The sequence below is a fragment of the Pteropus alecto genome, unplaced genomic scaffold, assembly GCF_000325575.1.
Source record: "Pteropus alecto unplaced genomic scaffold, ASM32557v1 scaffold414, whole genome shotgun sequence".
NCBI classification, from domain to species: domain Eukaryota; kingdom Metazoa; phylum Chordata; class Mammalia; order Chiroptera; family Pteropodidae; genus Pteropus; species Pteropus alecto.
The window spans coordinates 1477577-1493102 of NW_006435781.1; the positions used below are offsets into that span (position 1 = coordinate 1477577).

At 34.4% G+C, this 15526-nt stretch overlaps 1 protein-coding gene across 1 annotated transcript in view; it reads left to right on the forward strand.

Annotated features, from left to right (window-relative positions):
• Positions 1 to 15526, forward strand: part of DMD (dystrophin) — a 1580480-nt gene that overhangs the window by 1041819 nt on the left and 523135 nt on the right. Inside the window, exon 52 of the mRNA XM_006911463.3 lies at positions 14979 to 15190. Coding sequence (XP_006911525.1) covers positions 14979 to 15190 — 212 coding nt within the window. The remainder of the gene's footprint in view (positions 1 to 14978; positions 15191 to 15526) is intronic.

A 15526-nucleotide genomic window follows, 5' to 3' on the forward strand; every position in this document is an offset into this window, starting at 1 on the left:
GAAAGAATTTAGGAAAAAGAAAACTTTAGAGATTTTATAAGTTATGAGCTCCTTTTACTAGATTAAGAATTTAAGTGTGGAATGACTGGATACAGATTAGTGTTCTGAACTGTCTAGCTGATGAGTAGAATCTTCTAGTCTAGTCATTTTTCAAATTTTTTTTTATTTTAGCACATTTTTGTATTATAAGTTAAATTCCAAGGGGAAATCTATTCTTTTTGACTAACTTGGCTCACTGATATATTACCGAATATTTTCTGGTTCTCTCCTTCTTCCAAGTTTTTGCTCCCACTATGAGGCAACTCATATCCTTTCAGTCTCCTATCTGATTTTGCTTCTATAACTGCCAAAATAAACTCTTACAAACATTACCGTCATTTTCTTTTATACCTCATCTTTTGTGGTCCATGCTTCAATCACTTCACCGAAGCTTTCGATGACCACCCAAGAGGTTCACTTTGCTTAAGTCTATGGAACACTTCACAAGCTTCATCTCCAGACCCTTTGCCTTGGACACAAGGATAATATCATCTTTCCCAAATCTTTTCTTTCAGTTTCCTCCATTTAGTCTGCCTCTCTCCAGAACATGCCCAAGAGTTTGCCTTTGTCCCTATACTCATAGCTTTAGTTATTCATCACTTTATGAATGACAGCTCTCTTATCGACACCTCTAAACTCTTACCTGTTTTACCATTCCATGTGGCAAACTGTCTACATTACTTTTCCTCTTGTGCAATATTATAACCTTACATTCAACGTGGAATTGTGGGTTCATATCAATACCCAAGAGCAACCGTTTTTACCATTTCATGATACAAAAGGGGTCAACTTTTCTATTTATGTATCCACAAATTACTCAGTAGTCAAGCCAAAAGAGAAAAAGTCAAGTAAACTTTCCTAACAAACAAGCTTGAAGCTAAGAATTTTCAGATATTACATGTAGCCTGTATTCTAGAAGGGGCATGGTGACACATACCTTAGTGAAAAGCAATGGTCACAGTCTATTAGCTCCATCTTTTCCTGTGAGAGAGAACAGTCATTACATGACATGGCCATAGCTTCTAAGACCCCTTTAAAGAATTGCAAGATTTTTATAGCCTCATTTATTTCTGATCAAAAGTATTCATGCAGCACTTATTATGTACCCGGCAAATACATTCTACATAGAGCAAAGAACTTAGGCAAAGTCCTATACATTTCATCTTTTGAATATTTTACTAATTTGTTCTTATCTTTCAAACTACCAGCCACCATCAGGTTTTACCTGAACTTCTATGCTAGCATCTTATTCTGTTTTTCTCTATCTTTTCTTGCCCTCTTCTTCAAACTATTCTCTAATTAGCAGCATAACTAATCTCTTCAAATCCAGATAAGATAGTGTCACTTCCCTGCATGAAACCTTTCAGTCAATTCCCAATGCACTGAAGACAAAGACCAAAATCTTTACAGTAACTCACAAGACCACTGAGAGCTACGAAAATCCCCTTTTAGCTTTTCTTTCTAATGAGTGATACATTCAAATAAGCGGCTTCTATCTTAAAGGCATAGATTCCAAATGCATATGAATATTGAACTGGGTAGTTCACTTATAAAATGTTAATTATTCCTTATGCAGTTTTGATTTTGTACACTTTCTAACTCAATCTCAACACACAGTAGATTACCAAGAAAAAGTGTTTGATGAGTGAATGAATAAACAAAGGAACAAATAAATGAATAAGTGTATAAAAACAAATCATTATCAGATCAAATGGCTTTTTATTTATAATAACTTACAATAAAAGTATAATCTTGCCTAAGACCAAGTTCTGGCAGTGTTTGTGTGTCTTTCTTTTTGTTTTGGTTAAAAGACGTCAATTTTATATGTTTTTAAAGGATTCTGTTTCCTGGCTGCAAATAGTATAGGCATAATGCTATTCTATGTCTCATTTTAAAGAAAATAATAATAATACCTTATGTTTGCTGACAGCTTTGAAGTTTATAAAGCACTTTTCACATAGATTACCTAATTTAAAAAATTTCTATTTCTTCTTTTATTATGGAAATTTTATTTAAAAAGAATTTTCTTTGAAAATTAAGGCCGTTACACTGTTCTCTTCCTGTATTTCTTAGCCATATGTTTCACCAAGTTATTGTCTCTCTCCTGGCTCTTTCTTCTCTGATGTATAGTTATGATTTACCTGGAGGTAAATGGAAAGAGAAAGAGCCACATACAGAATTTTTTGTTGTTTCTTGTAAACTCAAACATTTTATTTTAGGAGCTGCTGTATTATTTTAAGAGTTGCTATTCTAATGTGCAAAGTTTATTTACATATTTTGTAGGAAACTATTTTTTCACTTGAATTGGGATCATTAGAATAGGAAAAGAGTTACTTTTTATCTCCCCCTTATTTCACATCATTTACTATAATATTCATGAGTTGCTGAGGTTTAAATAAGCAAACATTATTTCAACATGGGGCCTGGGAAGGACAGTTCCAGTCTTTCATACGCTTTCCTTTCTGGCTTTTCCACCAATACTTTAGTCTAAAATATATTTTATATCACTGAGCCTGTGTTTATCTTAAGAACAGTACATGTGTCAAGTGAACCAGAATTGTTTGATCTTTATTTTTAATCTCACATTTTGCTTTTCTGGAGAAGCATTTGAAAGGCTCTATTGAAGCTATACTGCATTAATTAACTTTCTCTTTTCCCCCTTAATACAGAAGCCTCATTTTCACAAAGTCTAAAAAATTTGAACATGTACTTTATTTTTATAACGTTTACTAAATGTATGTTTCTGTTTTGTTTATATATTGTATGTTTGTGATTATTTTTTGAAGTAGCACATAAATTCTTGTTTGCGACTTAAAAGTTGTATTTATCTTTTCCACACATTTCTTTATATTCTCCTATTTGCCAAGCTTCTGATGGGTCCTGAGTATAAAAACACATTCTCTCTCCTCAAGTAATTACCTTTCAGTGGGTAAGACAGACTGTAAGTAGGCAATTGTCAATAGTGTAATCAGTGTGTTCAGAGGTAAGGTGTTCTAGAAGCCATAAGGCAGGGCACCCCTGAAATAAGGCTTGAGTAGGGCAGAAGAAAACGTTCAGGAAAAAATGACTAGTGGCAGTGACTTTTGAGTAGAGTACTACAGAGTGGAAAAGGGTAGAGAATATTCTGGGCTGAGGGAAATTAAAGATACATGTGAGACATGTGGTAACATCACACATATAGAGGACTCTTCTGTGGCTTTAAAGCTAGAGTATAGATTTCACAACAGGCAATAGAAATCAAGAAGCTGGAGAAGCAGACAAGGGCCACGTTACAAAAGATCTTGTAAGTCAGGTAATGAGGTTTGATTTTATTTTGAAAGCAATAAAAAGGTAACATTAAAGGAATTTAATAAGTGACAACGGACTCAGAGTTTCATCTTCAAAAGTCTTCTCTGATCAGACTATTGAAGTTGGATGGGGTGTACAAAAGCTAGTATTGGAGCAATGGTTCTCAGTTCTGCTGCATATTAGAATCATTAGGGGGAGTTTTTAAAAAATGCCAGTGCCTGGACTCTTCCCCAAACTAACTAAATCAAAATCTTTGGAAGTAGGGCCCAGACATTAACATTTTAAAAAACCCTCCCATCAAAAGTGCAGATGAAGTTATGATTCACTGAACAAGAGAGAACACTAGGAAGCTTTTAATTAAAATAGTCTAGGGAAGAGACAGCTGGATGATAGGTTAGAGGAACGACTAAGGAGATCAAATGAATGATGTGGCATCTTGGTTAAAGGGCAAGGAAGAAAGAGGAATCAAGTGTGATTTGCAGATTTCTACTTAAATGACTAGATAGAGGAACAGATGTGTGTCAGCAGCTAGGGGAGAAGAAGAGTGAAGATGTGATCAATTTTGGATATGTTGAATACTTAAAAGGGATTTAGTAAGGGTTTAGCTATGTGGATATGGAGCTCAGGAGACAGATTTGACTATGGTCATGGTAAAGGTAATAAATGAAGCCATATAAATAGATGAACTTACCAGGGAGAATATGTAAAGTGACAAGAAAAAGTCTAAAGGAGATCCCAAGGGAATAGCAACATTTAGGCATGAGCAGAGGAGGCTGAGGAATAGCCAGAGGCAGAATAAAATCCAAAAACAAATCTTGCCATGCTACTCCGAAGGAGAAAGCTTCAAGGTAGGCTCATCAGTGATGGAAAATATTGGAAAAGTACTTTAGAATCTCCTATGATCTGGTAACTTGAAAGTTATTTTATCATCTTCAAAAGTAATTTTAGTGGCAAAAGGCAAAATGCAGTAGATTGAGAAGTGAATGTGAGGTGTGGAAGTGGAAATAGTGGGTGTAGACTAGTGCTTCCCAAACTTTAATGTGTATGAAACTCACCTTTGGAATCTTGTTTAAAAATGCAGATTCTGATTCAGTAGGTCTAGAGTGGGGCCAGAGTTGCTGCACTTCTAACAAGCTCCCAGGTGCTGCTGATGCTGCTGGGACGCAAACCATTTTTCCAGTAGTGCTGGTATAAACCACTCTTCCATGAAGGAATAAAACAGGATTGGCCATAGAGGGTATAAGGCCAAAAGAAAGAATTTTTTTGTTTTGTGTTTTCTTTTTAGATGAGGTTCTAGACTGAAACTGAAGATATAGGATGGATGAAAGACAGAATCTCTTCTCTTAGGAGGTGGAAGAAATTGGAATACTGAGTACAGGGAGTGAATTAGGCATGAGTAGCAGAGATACTTAAACCTAAAGAGACAAAAGTAAGGAAGATTAGAAATACAGAAAAATCTGTCAATAGAGAATATCTGTCATTTTGCTTTTTAACCCATAATTTCTGTTCGAGGAATTTTTTTTTTTTATATTTATTTTTATTCCTTAACTTAAATGGCTAGACCGCCACGTGTGTTTGTGAAGGTAGGAGTAAATCTACTTAGATTTTCAGGTATAACTCTTATTTCCAGCACTTTCAAATAAAAATTTGAGTGACAAGGTGCAGGAATGAAACTTAATGTATGTTCAGAAAGAAAAAAATGGCTTTTTTATTGTACATATTTTTAAAATATTTTTATTCCAATAAATGTATTAATTTTGATTTGTGAATTTACAGTGATGAATGGGTTTTATTGTTTGCACTGTCTGCTGGTGATATGGTAGTAAGTCCGTGGTCTTGGAATTGGAATGGTATCTTTTAGCTCTAATTAATAAACTCTTGCTGACCCCTTTTGAGTTGTTAGTACTTTATTTGCTACATTTGGCACTTAATTAGTTCCTGGCTGAGGCAGGCTGGACAGATGGATTGTCCAGCAATATGTTGTGTCTGTACTGCATCTAGTTTCTTTTCTGTGGTTTTTGAATGATTTAGGATTATAAACTGAAATATTTTTGCACAACTATAGATCAGGCTTTTTCCCTAACATCAAGCTTTCACTTCAACCAATAAATAGTTCCCCCTGCCGAAGGAAGCCATTATTTTTCAAATTACTTCATTTTGATGATCAACTAATATTGTATTTCAAAACCTACCTGTTTATGTAATTAATAAAATAATTTACATCTTTCATTATGATTAAATGTTGGTATTTTCTCATAATCTATGACTCTCTGACCAGTGGCAAAAATGCAGTCCTCCTTTTACCTTAACTCATCTTTCAATATGGGGACCAACCCATACTTCCTATGTTTTATAACCAAAACAAGAGAATGAGCTTTCTTCAAAGAACTAACTCATTTTCTCTGTTAGAATATTCAGCATACTTTAAAAGAGGTAATATGGTCTTTGAAAATCTGTTGATTAGGAAATTAAGAGATCTTCCTGAATATCGTTTCTAACTCCTTTCCATACATATTGAGTGTGACTTTGAGCAACAAAGGAGGTCAGAGTGTCCTTTATGTACTGGCTGTTTCTTAAGTAACTTTAATTCAAAATAATCAATGTGCCAAAATGGCATATTTTGGGGTGGCATATTCTGTTCCCCTTCAGTACCATTCAGTGAGTATTAATAAATGGATACATCTATGTGATGCATGCCTCTATCAAGATACAGAAAAATACTATCACCCCAGAAGGGAAATAACTTTTGGGTATTAACTAGACTTATTGTGGTAATCGTTTCATAATCTATACAAATATCAAATCATTATATTGTACACCTGAAACCAAAATAATGTTATATATCAACTGTACCTCAATTAAAAATAACTTTAAAAGGAACTTATTTTTAGATTGGCTTGAGTTTATTTTAATTGAATTTTAGCATGACTGAATATAAGATCGCCAAACTGAAGCAACTCAATGGTCTATCCAGGAGCGTGATACATGGCTGTTGGTATGCTATTTATTCATCCAGGCACTGGACTGACTGAGTTCTTCCCGATAACCTTGCAAGGTTAGCCTCTATCCTTGACAGAATATCAAGGAACATGTATTTCACAGACTGTTAAAGCTGAAAAGAACCCCAGGGATCATCCAGTCTATTCTCCCCTCTCCACTTTGCTTTATAGCTCAGATCTGAGAAGTCCAGTGGTGTTACAAAAATTCATGACTGCCTATCTTTACTCCTATAATTGCTAGCTAGCTAGCAGCCAGATACTCTCCTCAGTATCCTGTGTCCGTAATTTCTTCAATCTTCATAGATTATTAATCTTCTTGTTATTATTATCCCCATTTTACAGAGAGTAAACTGAATAAAAATAGCATTAAATTACTAATCTTTGCCATGTTCAAACTAACCTTAAATATTAGACTATTATTAAATATTTATAATTTTTTTTATCATGGTAACATTAGTTAACAAAATCCAGTAATTTTCAAGTGTACAATTCAACAGTAAATCATATATATTTGGCATTGTATGTTCACTGCCCATAGTTAGATTTCTTTCTGTCACTACATGTTTGACCCCTTTTACCCCATCTCCCCACCCCCAGCATAGTCATTCTTTTCTGGGACTGTCTTTCATGAATTTAAACTAAATGTTTGGCTGTTCGTGCTTTGGGGGATTTGGAAAAGAAGCAGATATTCAAATTAGCCATAATGGCTAGGGTTTCATTATATGCCTGTAACTCTCCTCTCTTTTTATCTTTTTGGTCCAAAATGTCTCATTTTATTTGTGTTTGCACAGCAACCACATTCTTCCTCACCTATTGCTAAACAGAGCAAATGTTCATTCACGCTAGCTTACATTTGATTGCATGGTTAGTATACTTGCTTCTTCCTCTTATTACTGTGTTTAAATTGAGACTTTTCTTTGCAGAACTTAACTATAGATAAGTCTTCTGTAGAATCATTTTTAAATGCCTTGTGGAAGTGAGAGGAAAAAATCTTAATATTTCCTACCATTTTGATTATTATTATTTTTACTTCCCTTGGATCCTTATAAGTCTTTGTATGTCAAACTTTGAGATATGCTTACATTACTCAAGGTATAGTTGTATCCTAACTTTGTACAAGAGTAGAACAATGGTGATTTCTTTGTTTTCAGTTCTCTTCTTGATCAGGTATAACATTTTGTTCACTATTTTAGCCTCAGGGAATATTTTGTTGTGATTCTCACATCTTTTTCCTATCCTAACAAATAGTTCAGAGCTCATTGTCTTAACTTCAATTGGGATCATTTTCCTTACAGTTGACCAGAGTTAAATACATGCCACTCTTCACCCATTTGTATGACCTCAAAAGATAAGCCTGCAATTTAACTCTTCCAGCTCTGTATTCTCTCCCTGGAACTCTTGTGTACTTTGTACACAAATGTACTTTGTGGAATCATTGAGATCCACAATATGCTCACCCAAGCAGATCACAAATGTTTGCTAATGATTGTAATTCATCGTTTAAGCTTCTCTGTACAGATAGGCAATAACACTTTGCTTTATTGTGGTTCTTCATGCTTTTTATTCATTAATGAATGTTATCTTCACAACAGTTCTTTGGTTATGCAACTATCATTATTTCAGTTTTTCAGTTAAAGAAATTGAAATTCTGGTAAATTAACATTTGCAAATTAAATTATCTACTTCACAAATCTAGGGCTATACCCCATTACGAACTGCTAGTCAAAGTTTCTTTCTAAAACTTAGTCACAGTAACTTCTGATTCTCAGACTGCAACTTCAGTGCAGAAATTGCAGCAGAGCTGTTCTTTATTCTGTAGCAATGTATTTTCAAAGGGGAATCATTTTGTTTTTATAAATAACATTTTTCCCTAGGAGAGATGTTGTGGGAATTTATATCAGTCAAGAATGTTTATCGATAATCAAATATAACTAGCTTAAAATCTTGAAGTGAAAGATCGGTTAGTACTCAATCAACTGAACTGTTGCTTTCCCTGCAATATTGCAGTTCTTAATGTGATGGCTGTTTCCAATTTGACACCTTTGGCGATCCGTACATCAGGACACATGCTGAGTCCCAGTCTGCCATCGTGAATCTTAGCATTGGCTATTTATTTCCCCTCATTATCCAGAATCGACTTACTGCACAAATCAGTTGAGAAGCTCTCTGTGATAGACCTTTGAGAGGAAATGCACATATTTGGGTAGCTCTTTACTTACCAACATGCACAGATTGTCTGAGTTTATATGCATATATTTTATTATTATTTCACTCTTGTATGTGAGATGAATCTGGTATAAATGTGAATCTATGAGTATGGACTGTAGTGACCAAATACATTGCCATAATATATATTTGGTCTATCCATAATATCCTGGATGAAGTGTCGTAAGTGTGTTGAAATTCTATAGTTTGAATTGCTGCCCAATTATGGACAATTACTATGTTTATTTGATTTCCAACTGCCACAGTGGTCCAGTTACAAGAAAACAGATTCCCTTTGATGATTTTCTAATATTATGTTTACTTTCATTTCTTGACAAAACAGAATATGTATATAGAATATACATATATACACATATATAACTCCTAAAATTTTCTTTTGTATGTGTTTTGTAGGATCTTCTCTTTTGACAGCTTTATCAATCGATCGCACTGCTTTGTTTCTTTTATTAAATAACTGAGTAGGTGCTTCATTACTCTCGATGTGCTGATTTGTTTCTGTGAGCCTAATCTGGTTCACTGTCCAATGAGTATTTCTAAAGTGTTCTTTATCATGCACATCTAAAGCCTAAATTGTATCATGTCCTTAGCAAAACTACACATCTGTTATTATCATTCGTATCTGCCAAAGTGATTCATATTTCACAGGTTGCAACGCTTTTAAGATAGGTGAATTTTTCAAAGTTGTATGTAGAATACATTTTACAAGTTAAATAATATTTTATTAAATTTTTATTGAAGTACAATATACAGAAGGAAAAATGCACACATCATAAATGTCTAGCTTGGTAAATTTGCATAAACTGAATACAACCGTGTAATCATCATCCAAATCAAGAAATAGAATATTATTACCCAAACCTCAGAATCCCCTTCAAATCTCTTTCAATGACTACCAGTCTTACAAAAGTAACCACGAAAATGAAATAAAACCATAAGTCCTTGTTTGGGGCTGACTTCTTTCCCTCAACATTATGTTTATGAGATTAATACATATTATTGCATGTAGTTGTAGATATTTTATTCTTGTTGCCGGATAGTATTCTATTGATAAATATATCACAATGTGTTTTTCCATTCTACAGTAGCTGGGAATTTGGGTAGTTTCCTATTTGGGGAATCTTCTGATTCAGTACATGTCTTTTGATGAATATAAGTATGCAATACCTGGGAATGGAATACAAATCAAATAATACTTTAAATATACTTGACAAATTGACTATTTAGAAAAATCTTATTATGAATCCTTTCATAAAGGAAATAATCTCTCCATAATTTCTGCTATGCAAAATGGTTTCTCACATATGGTTGGTTATTTCACAAGGGGAGCTACATCTGCTGCCTTTCTAGTATTCATCTAATTGTACTTATGTTAATAACAATATGATACTTTATTGTTGTTGTAATCCTCTGGGGCTCAATATATTTCAAAATTTGAAAATCCCCATAAAAATATCCTTATCCAATATATACATGTACTTTATTAGTCAGTCTAAAATTTAATTTAAAAAACAGACTGAAACAGCAAGACATACCAACAGATTCTCTCTGATCTACATATTATTTTAAGAATGTTAGAGAAAGAGATCATTAACTTTAGCTCACAGATTCCCCCCTCCATACCTTTTAACTTATGGATTTTTTTAATCAAATGAGAATACTAGTAGACATGACATTGATGATGTTTTATACCAAAAAAAAAAAAAAGAGTGATGGAAAGGTATTAAATTAGAAATAAAGGATGCCTAGAAAATATGTGTTTACTTATAATAGAGATCATGAAGAGTGAGAGGAAAATAAAAAGAGAAATGTAAAAGATTTAAGCCAGTGTTCAAATTATGTAAACTTGAAATGCAGTCAAGAGATCATTATTGTTTTTGAGATAGAAAGGCCCAAGGTTCTGGGCAGGGGTTAACTTTGGAAGTGGCATTTTTACATCATTATATTGAAGAAGCATGAATAATTGAAATAGTCTACATGTACAATTCATTTGATAGTTATTGAAAGCATACTAAGTACCAAGCACTGGGTTGTGCACTAAGGATTTTTTTTAATGAATAAAATTCTAATACAGACCAGGTTCCCCCAGAAGCAGACTTTGAAACAATGATTTGAATGAAGGTGGTTTGCTTGTAAGGTGATCTCAGAAAGTACCAGTAGGATAGTGAAATAGGGAAAGGAATGAAGCCAATAATTGAGCCAATTATTGAGCAGATTATTGCTGTAGGCAATGAGAATTCGATCTTGATGAGTGAAGTCTGGGAGAGAGTGAAAACGCACCTTTTGATTGTCGCCCACAAGGGGTAATTATCTTGCATCTCTCATCCATCGTTAGCTGATTCATTTGCCGATTCCCTACAATAAGATTTTTACCACTCCACTAAAATCACTTTCTGTATGATCTTCAGGGAATTCCATGGTTAAAGCCCAATGGATATTTTTGGCACAGATTTTGGGGAGTCTGACTGCTTGTGTCCAAGTGTTGGTTCTACCACTCACTATCTGTATGACCTTAAGCTAATTCTTTACCATAGTCTCTATTTCTTAATCTGTTAGATGAGGAGAACAGCAACAACAACATAAACAATGATACCCATCTCTTACAATCATCACGATGATTAAGTGAGTTAATACACATAAAGAGCTTAAAAGAGTGCTTCAAGCAGTGTAGATATTCAAATAAATGTTAATTATTATGATTTTTGTTATCTCTTGTGACATCTATGGCATTTAAAAATGTTGACCTCTCTTGTGTTTTTGAAATTCTTTTCCATGTTTCTATAAACAATTTCTAAGTATTCTTTCCAACTCTCTAGCCATTCTTTCATCTTATTGGCTACTTTTGCTGTATTCTTTCCTTACGTGTTGTATTTTCTGGAACTCCATCTTTAACCCTTTGTTCTATTCAATCTATACATCATACCAATAAGAATACATTCACATTGATGGCTTCATATTTTACTACTCTGTACTAATTTCTAACTCTGGATTTCTCTCTCTCTTAAAATACACAGCTATGCCCTGGTACCTTCAGTCTATCCGACTACAATGATAGTCCTATACAGATGATCCTCAAAACCTCCCACTGAGTAGGTCCAAGATTAAACTCATCTTTTCCTTGGAACTACTCATCATGGATTCTTTGTGTAGATAGTGAATAATACCTTTATCTAACAGGCACCAATCAGAAACCAGGGAATTGGTCTTAGACTCCTTTGTTTCCCTAGTGCTTAGAATAATGTCTGTTATCTAGTAGATGGTAAATAAAATGGAGACTGGCAGTCTAGATGGATGGGTTGATCCGTAGGAGTACTTATAGGGGCAGATGGATTGTTGAGTGAGTCTTTAGCCTGTAAATTTATTTAGTTAAGTATTATCTGATGATCTGATGATCTGATGATCATGTACAATTGAAGGTCAAGGATGAGAAAGCACACTCTTAGTGGGATATACATCCCAATGAACCATTTTATCTTGCTACATTACACATACATGATCCTTTTGGAATAAAACTTTCATTGCTGTAATTGAACAAGGATTCAAATGGTATTTTTGTCTGAAATAATGGTCTAGTCTATGAAAGTTCTCTCTTTTTTCCACAATTAAGAAATATCTGCCCACGTAATAGGAAGAGCTACTTCTTTCTCATATCAAGTGATTTTAAAAATATGAGTTACGTCTACCCTATTGAAATGAACTATAGGATGTACAAAATATCCACTGGCATGAATGTTAATGTCTTACCATGTTTATTCAAGAAATACTAGGCATTGTAAAAATTTTGCTACCATAGTTTAATGTCACTAATTAAGGCTGGTTAAGGCAAAAGCAAATTAGAATCAAAGACTTTCTAAGGAAAGTCGGTTTTACTGTTTTCAAATATATATAGTATATAGCAATAGGCTAAGGAGGAAAAGGTGCCAACTATGCATAATAAAGTAACCTGCTATGAAAAGTTGAAAAAAATTGTTTGTAATAAGAATATCAGTTCTATGTTGTTCTATGATGATGAAAAAATATTTAAGAACACTTAAAGACATTTTTATTTATATTTTAAAGTTTTTGTAATAGCATTTACACTATTAATTTTGTAAACTAAAAGTTAAATAGAAGAATAACGAATAACTATAAATCTCAACTATAATAGGTGCTATACTGCCCAATGGGGGCAACAACAATAATGAAACAAATATACAAACAAAAAAGAATGGTGCTCAAAGAGAATAGGGAGAGTTTGACATTTAAACAGAGACTGACATGGTAATTGATGTTGGAATAAAATACGTTGAGTGGTTTTTAACACATAGCAAACACCCAAACAGAAATGAACCCGATAAAAATAATGAGTGCACTTATTTGATTTTACCTGTTTTAGGTACCAGATTCTTGATTTCATGTCACAGTCACTAATCTTGTCTATCTAGTCCTAATGCTTATTTACAAAATATCTCAAGTACTTCTTTAACTCATAGCTTCTCATAATTTTATGGAGGCAACAACAGGGTTAATTAAGGAAGCTGAAACTTACATCATGAAATAAGAAGCACACTTTTATAATACTGTGCTGCATATGTTTTATTTGTTCATCCATAGCCAGTCTTTACCCTTCTCTATCCTGCTCTCTGCTCTGGGAGGCTGATCTGTGTCATCATAGATCTCCCATGACCTCTGGCTTCCAGTTGGTTTAGCTACTGGGGAACCCTAGTAGGAAATTGAAGAGAACAGACAGAATGAGGTCCAGACATTTATTCTCCTAGTTCCCACCCTATGAAATTTCTTAGGCTGACTGTGTCCCTTAACAAAAAGGTTACTGGTCTTCTCAAGGTGGTTCCTCCTCATGATTCTTGGCTCGTGGCCACTTCTCCCTCCCTTGATTCCTTGGGCCTAGATGTAGTAACAGCTCCACTGCTACAAGGCCTAGTTCTTATATTATCTTTGGTGATTTTCCTACACCCTGATTAGGTTGTAACTTGTTTTTTGTTTGTTCATTTGTTTGTTTGTTTTGTAAATAAACCTCTCAAATTTTTCAGACCAGATCACGGAGGAACCTGCATATTAAACTAAGATATTCCAGAGGACAGTGAGGAGATATTGAAGGGTTTAAATGAGAGAGTGGGGCGATCAAATCTATATTTGTCATTATTCTGTCTAAAGTGTGGAGATTACATTGAAAGACAGAGAATTAGGGCAGGAGGACTATATAGAGCCTATTGCAGACATGTAGGCAAAAAATAATAGAGCTTTGCCCTAGCAAAATGTGGAAAGAGGGAAGATGTTCCATCCTATATTAGAGAAAGTAGTAACCAATTACATATGGTGTTCAGTGAGGCTTAGGAACTAGAATGTCGGTCAGGTTTCTTGCTTAAAGGATAAAGTAGATGGTGGCTTATTACTTGTTTTATATGACTTTACTTCTATTTTATGAAACCAGCTTAAAGAAAAAATGTTGTGGCCCTTAAAGAGAAAAAAAAAATAATGTGGTCATGTTTATTTTTAGAGTTCTAAAATGCAGTATTTCAGAGCATAATCTATAGGCCATCTCCATCTTTGACTCACAATGATACCAAAAAGTACCCTCGATATAAGCCTGTCATACAGAATATAATCGGCACGAATTCTTAGATATTGTTACAAGAAGTTTCCATAATGCCTGTCTGCTCTTGGGTTGCCCCAGAAGAAGACCCTAAGAAAAGATTTTGAGAGCAAGTGGTTTATTTAGGAGTTGAGGGACCTATCAGTAGAAGAGTGAAGAAGTGAGACAGATGAGGTAAGACAGCCACTAAAGGATAGTGCACTATCAGTCAGGTTACTGCGGGTCACTGGAGCTTTCTCCCACTGGAAGAACTCTGGAACTCTTGCAAAACACATGCCTCACAGTTATCTCCTCTAGCGTCTAGGGCTAGAATATTCATATTCCAAGGCCCACTGTCAGTCATTGTTCATAGGCTGCTCCTGGAAGGTGGGACAGGAAGAAGGGAAGCATCATTTCCCTGGTGTATGTAGTCTGCTACTTAGCTGGCAAAGCAAACTCTTTGTGGCTACACAAAGCCTTCAAGAAATGAAATGTCAGTGATGGCATTGGAAGTGAGGCTGTTGGGTAGTGAAATGACAAGGAGTTTGCGGGTATTCTTCTATAGTACTTTTCTAAAAGTTTGTTCATAATTGGCTCTAGGGATTGAGAATAGACAGTTAAATTTTTACATATACTATTGATGTTCTAGCTCATCTTGAGGAAGATAATTTAACAGAAACTCATTTTTGCCATTATAAAAAAAAGTAATAAATTCAGTTGTCCATCATCCTAGCTGTAACGCAGTGAACAATTTTTTAATAAGTAACACAGAATGTGAGGTAGTTGGATGTTAAATTTCAGATGTCTTCTCGAGACTGGCGTTGACTCCTACATGTTCATTTGTTCTTTTATTCCAGTTGAAAGAATTCAGAATCAATGGGATGAAGTACAGGAACACCTTCAGAACCGGAGGCAACAGTTAAACGAAATGTTAAAGGATTCAACCCAGTGGCTGGAAGCTAAGGAAGAAGCTGAGCAGGTCTTGGGACAGGCCAGAGCCAAGCTTGAGTCATGGAAGGAGGGTCCCTACACAATGGATGCAATCCAAAAGAAAATCACAGAAACTAAGGTTAGTATCAAAGATGTGTTTTGGAAATCAAATACTGGTTACACTGAATACAGTTATACCAAGGATTAAAATTTAATGATTTTTAATGTAAATATATTGAGAGAAAATTACATTTAAACTGAAATGAACAGTAGACTTTTCAAAGTAAAGTGGAGATTAGAGGAAAATTGATGGCTAATATAAATTTTGAAATTAATTTAGTTTAGTAATCTGGATATAATGGACTGGTTTTCACATTGCACCGTTTTTTAAGACCATATCAAAGTCGATGTGCATGTTTACGTAGTAGCATAAAGTCAATCAGATGGGTTTAATTTCTTCCTAGAAAAAATAGCA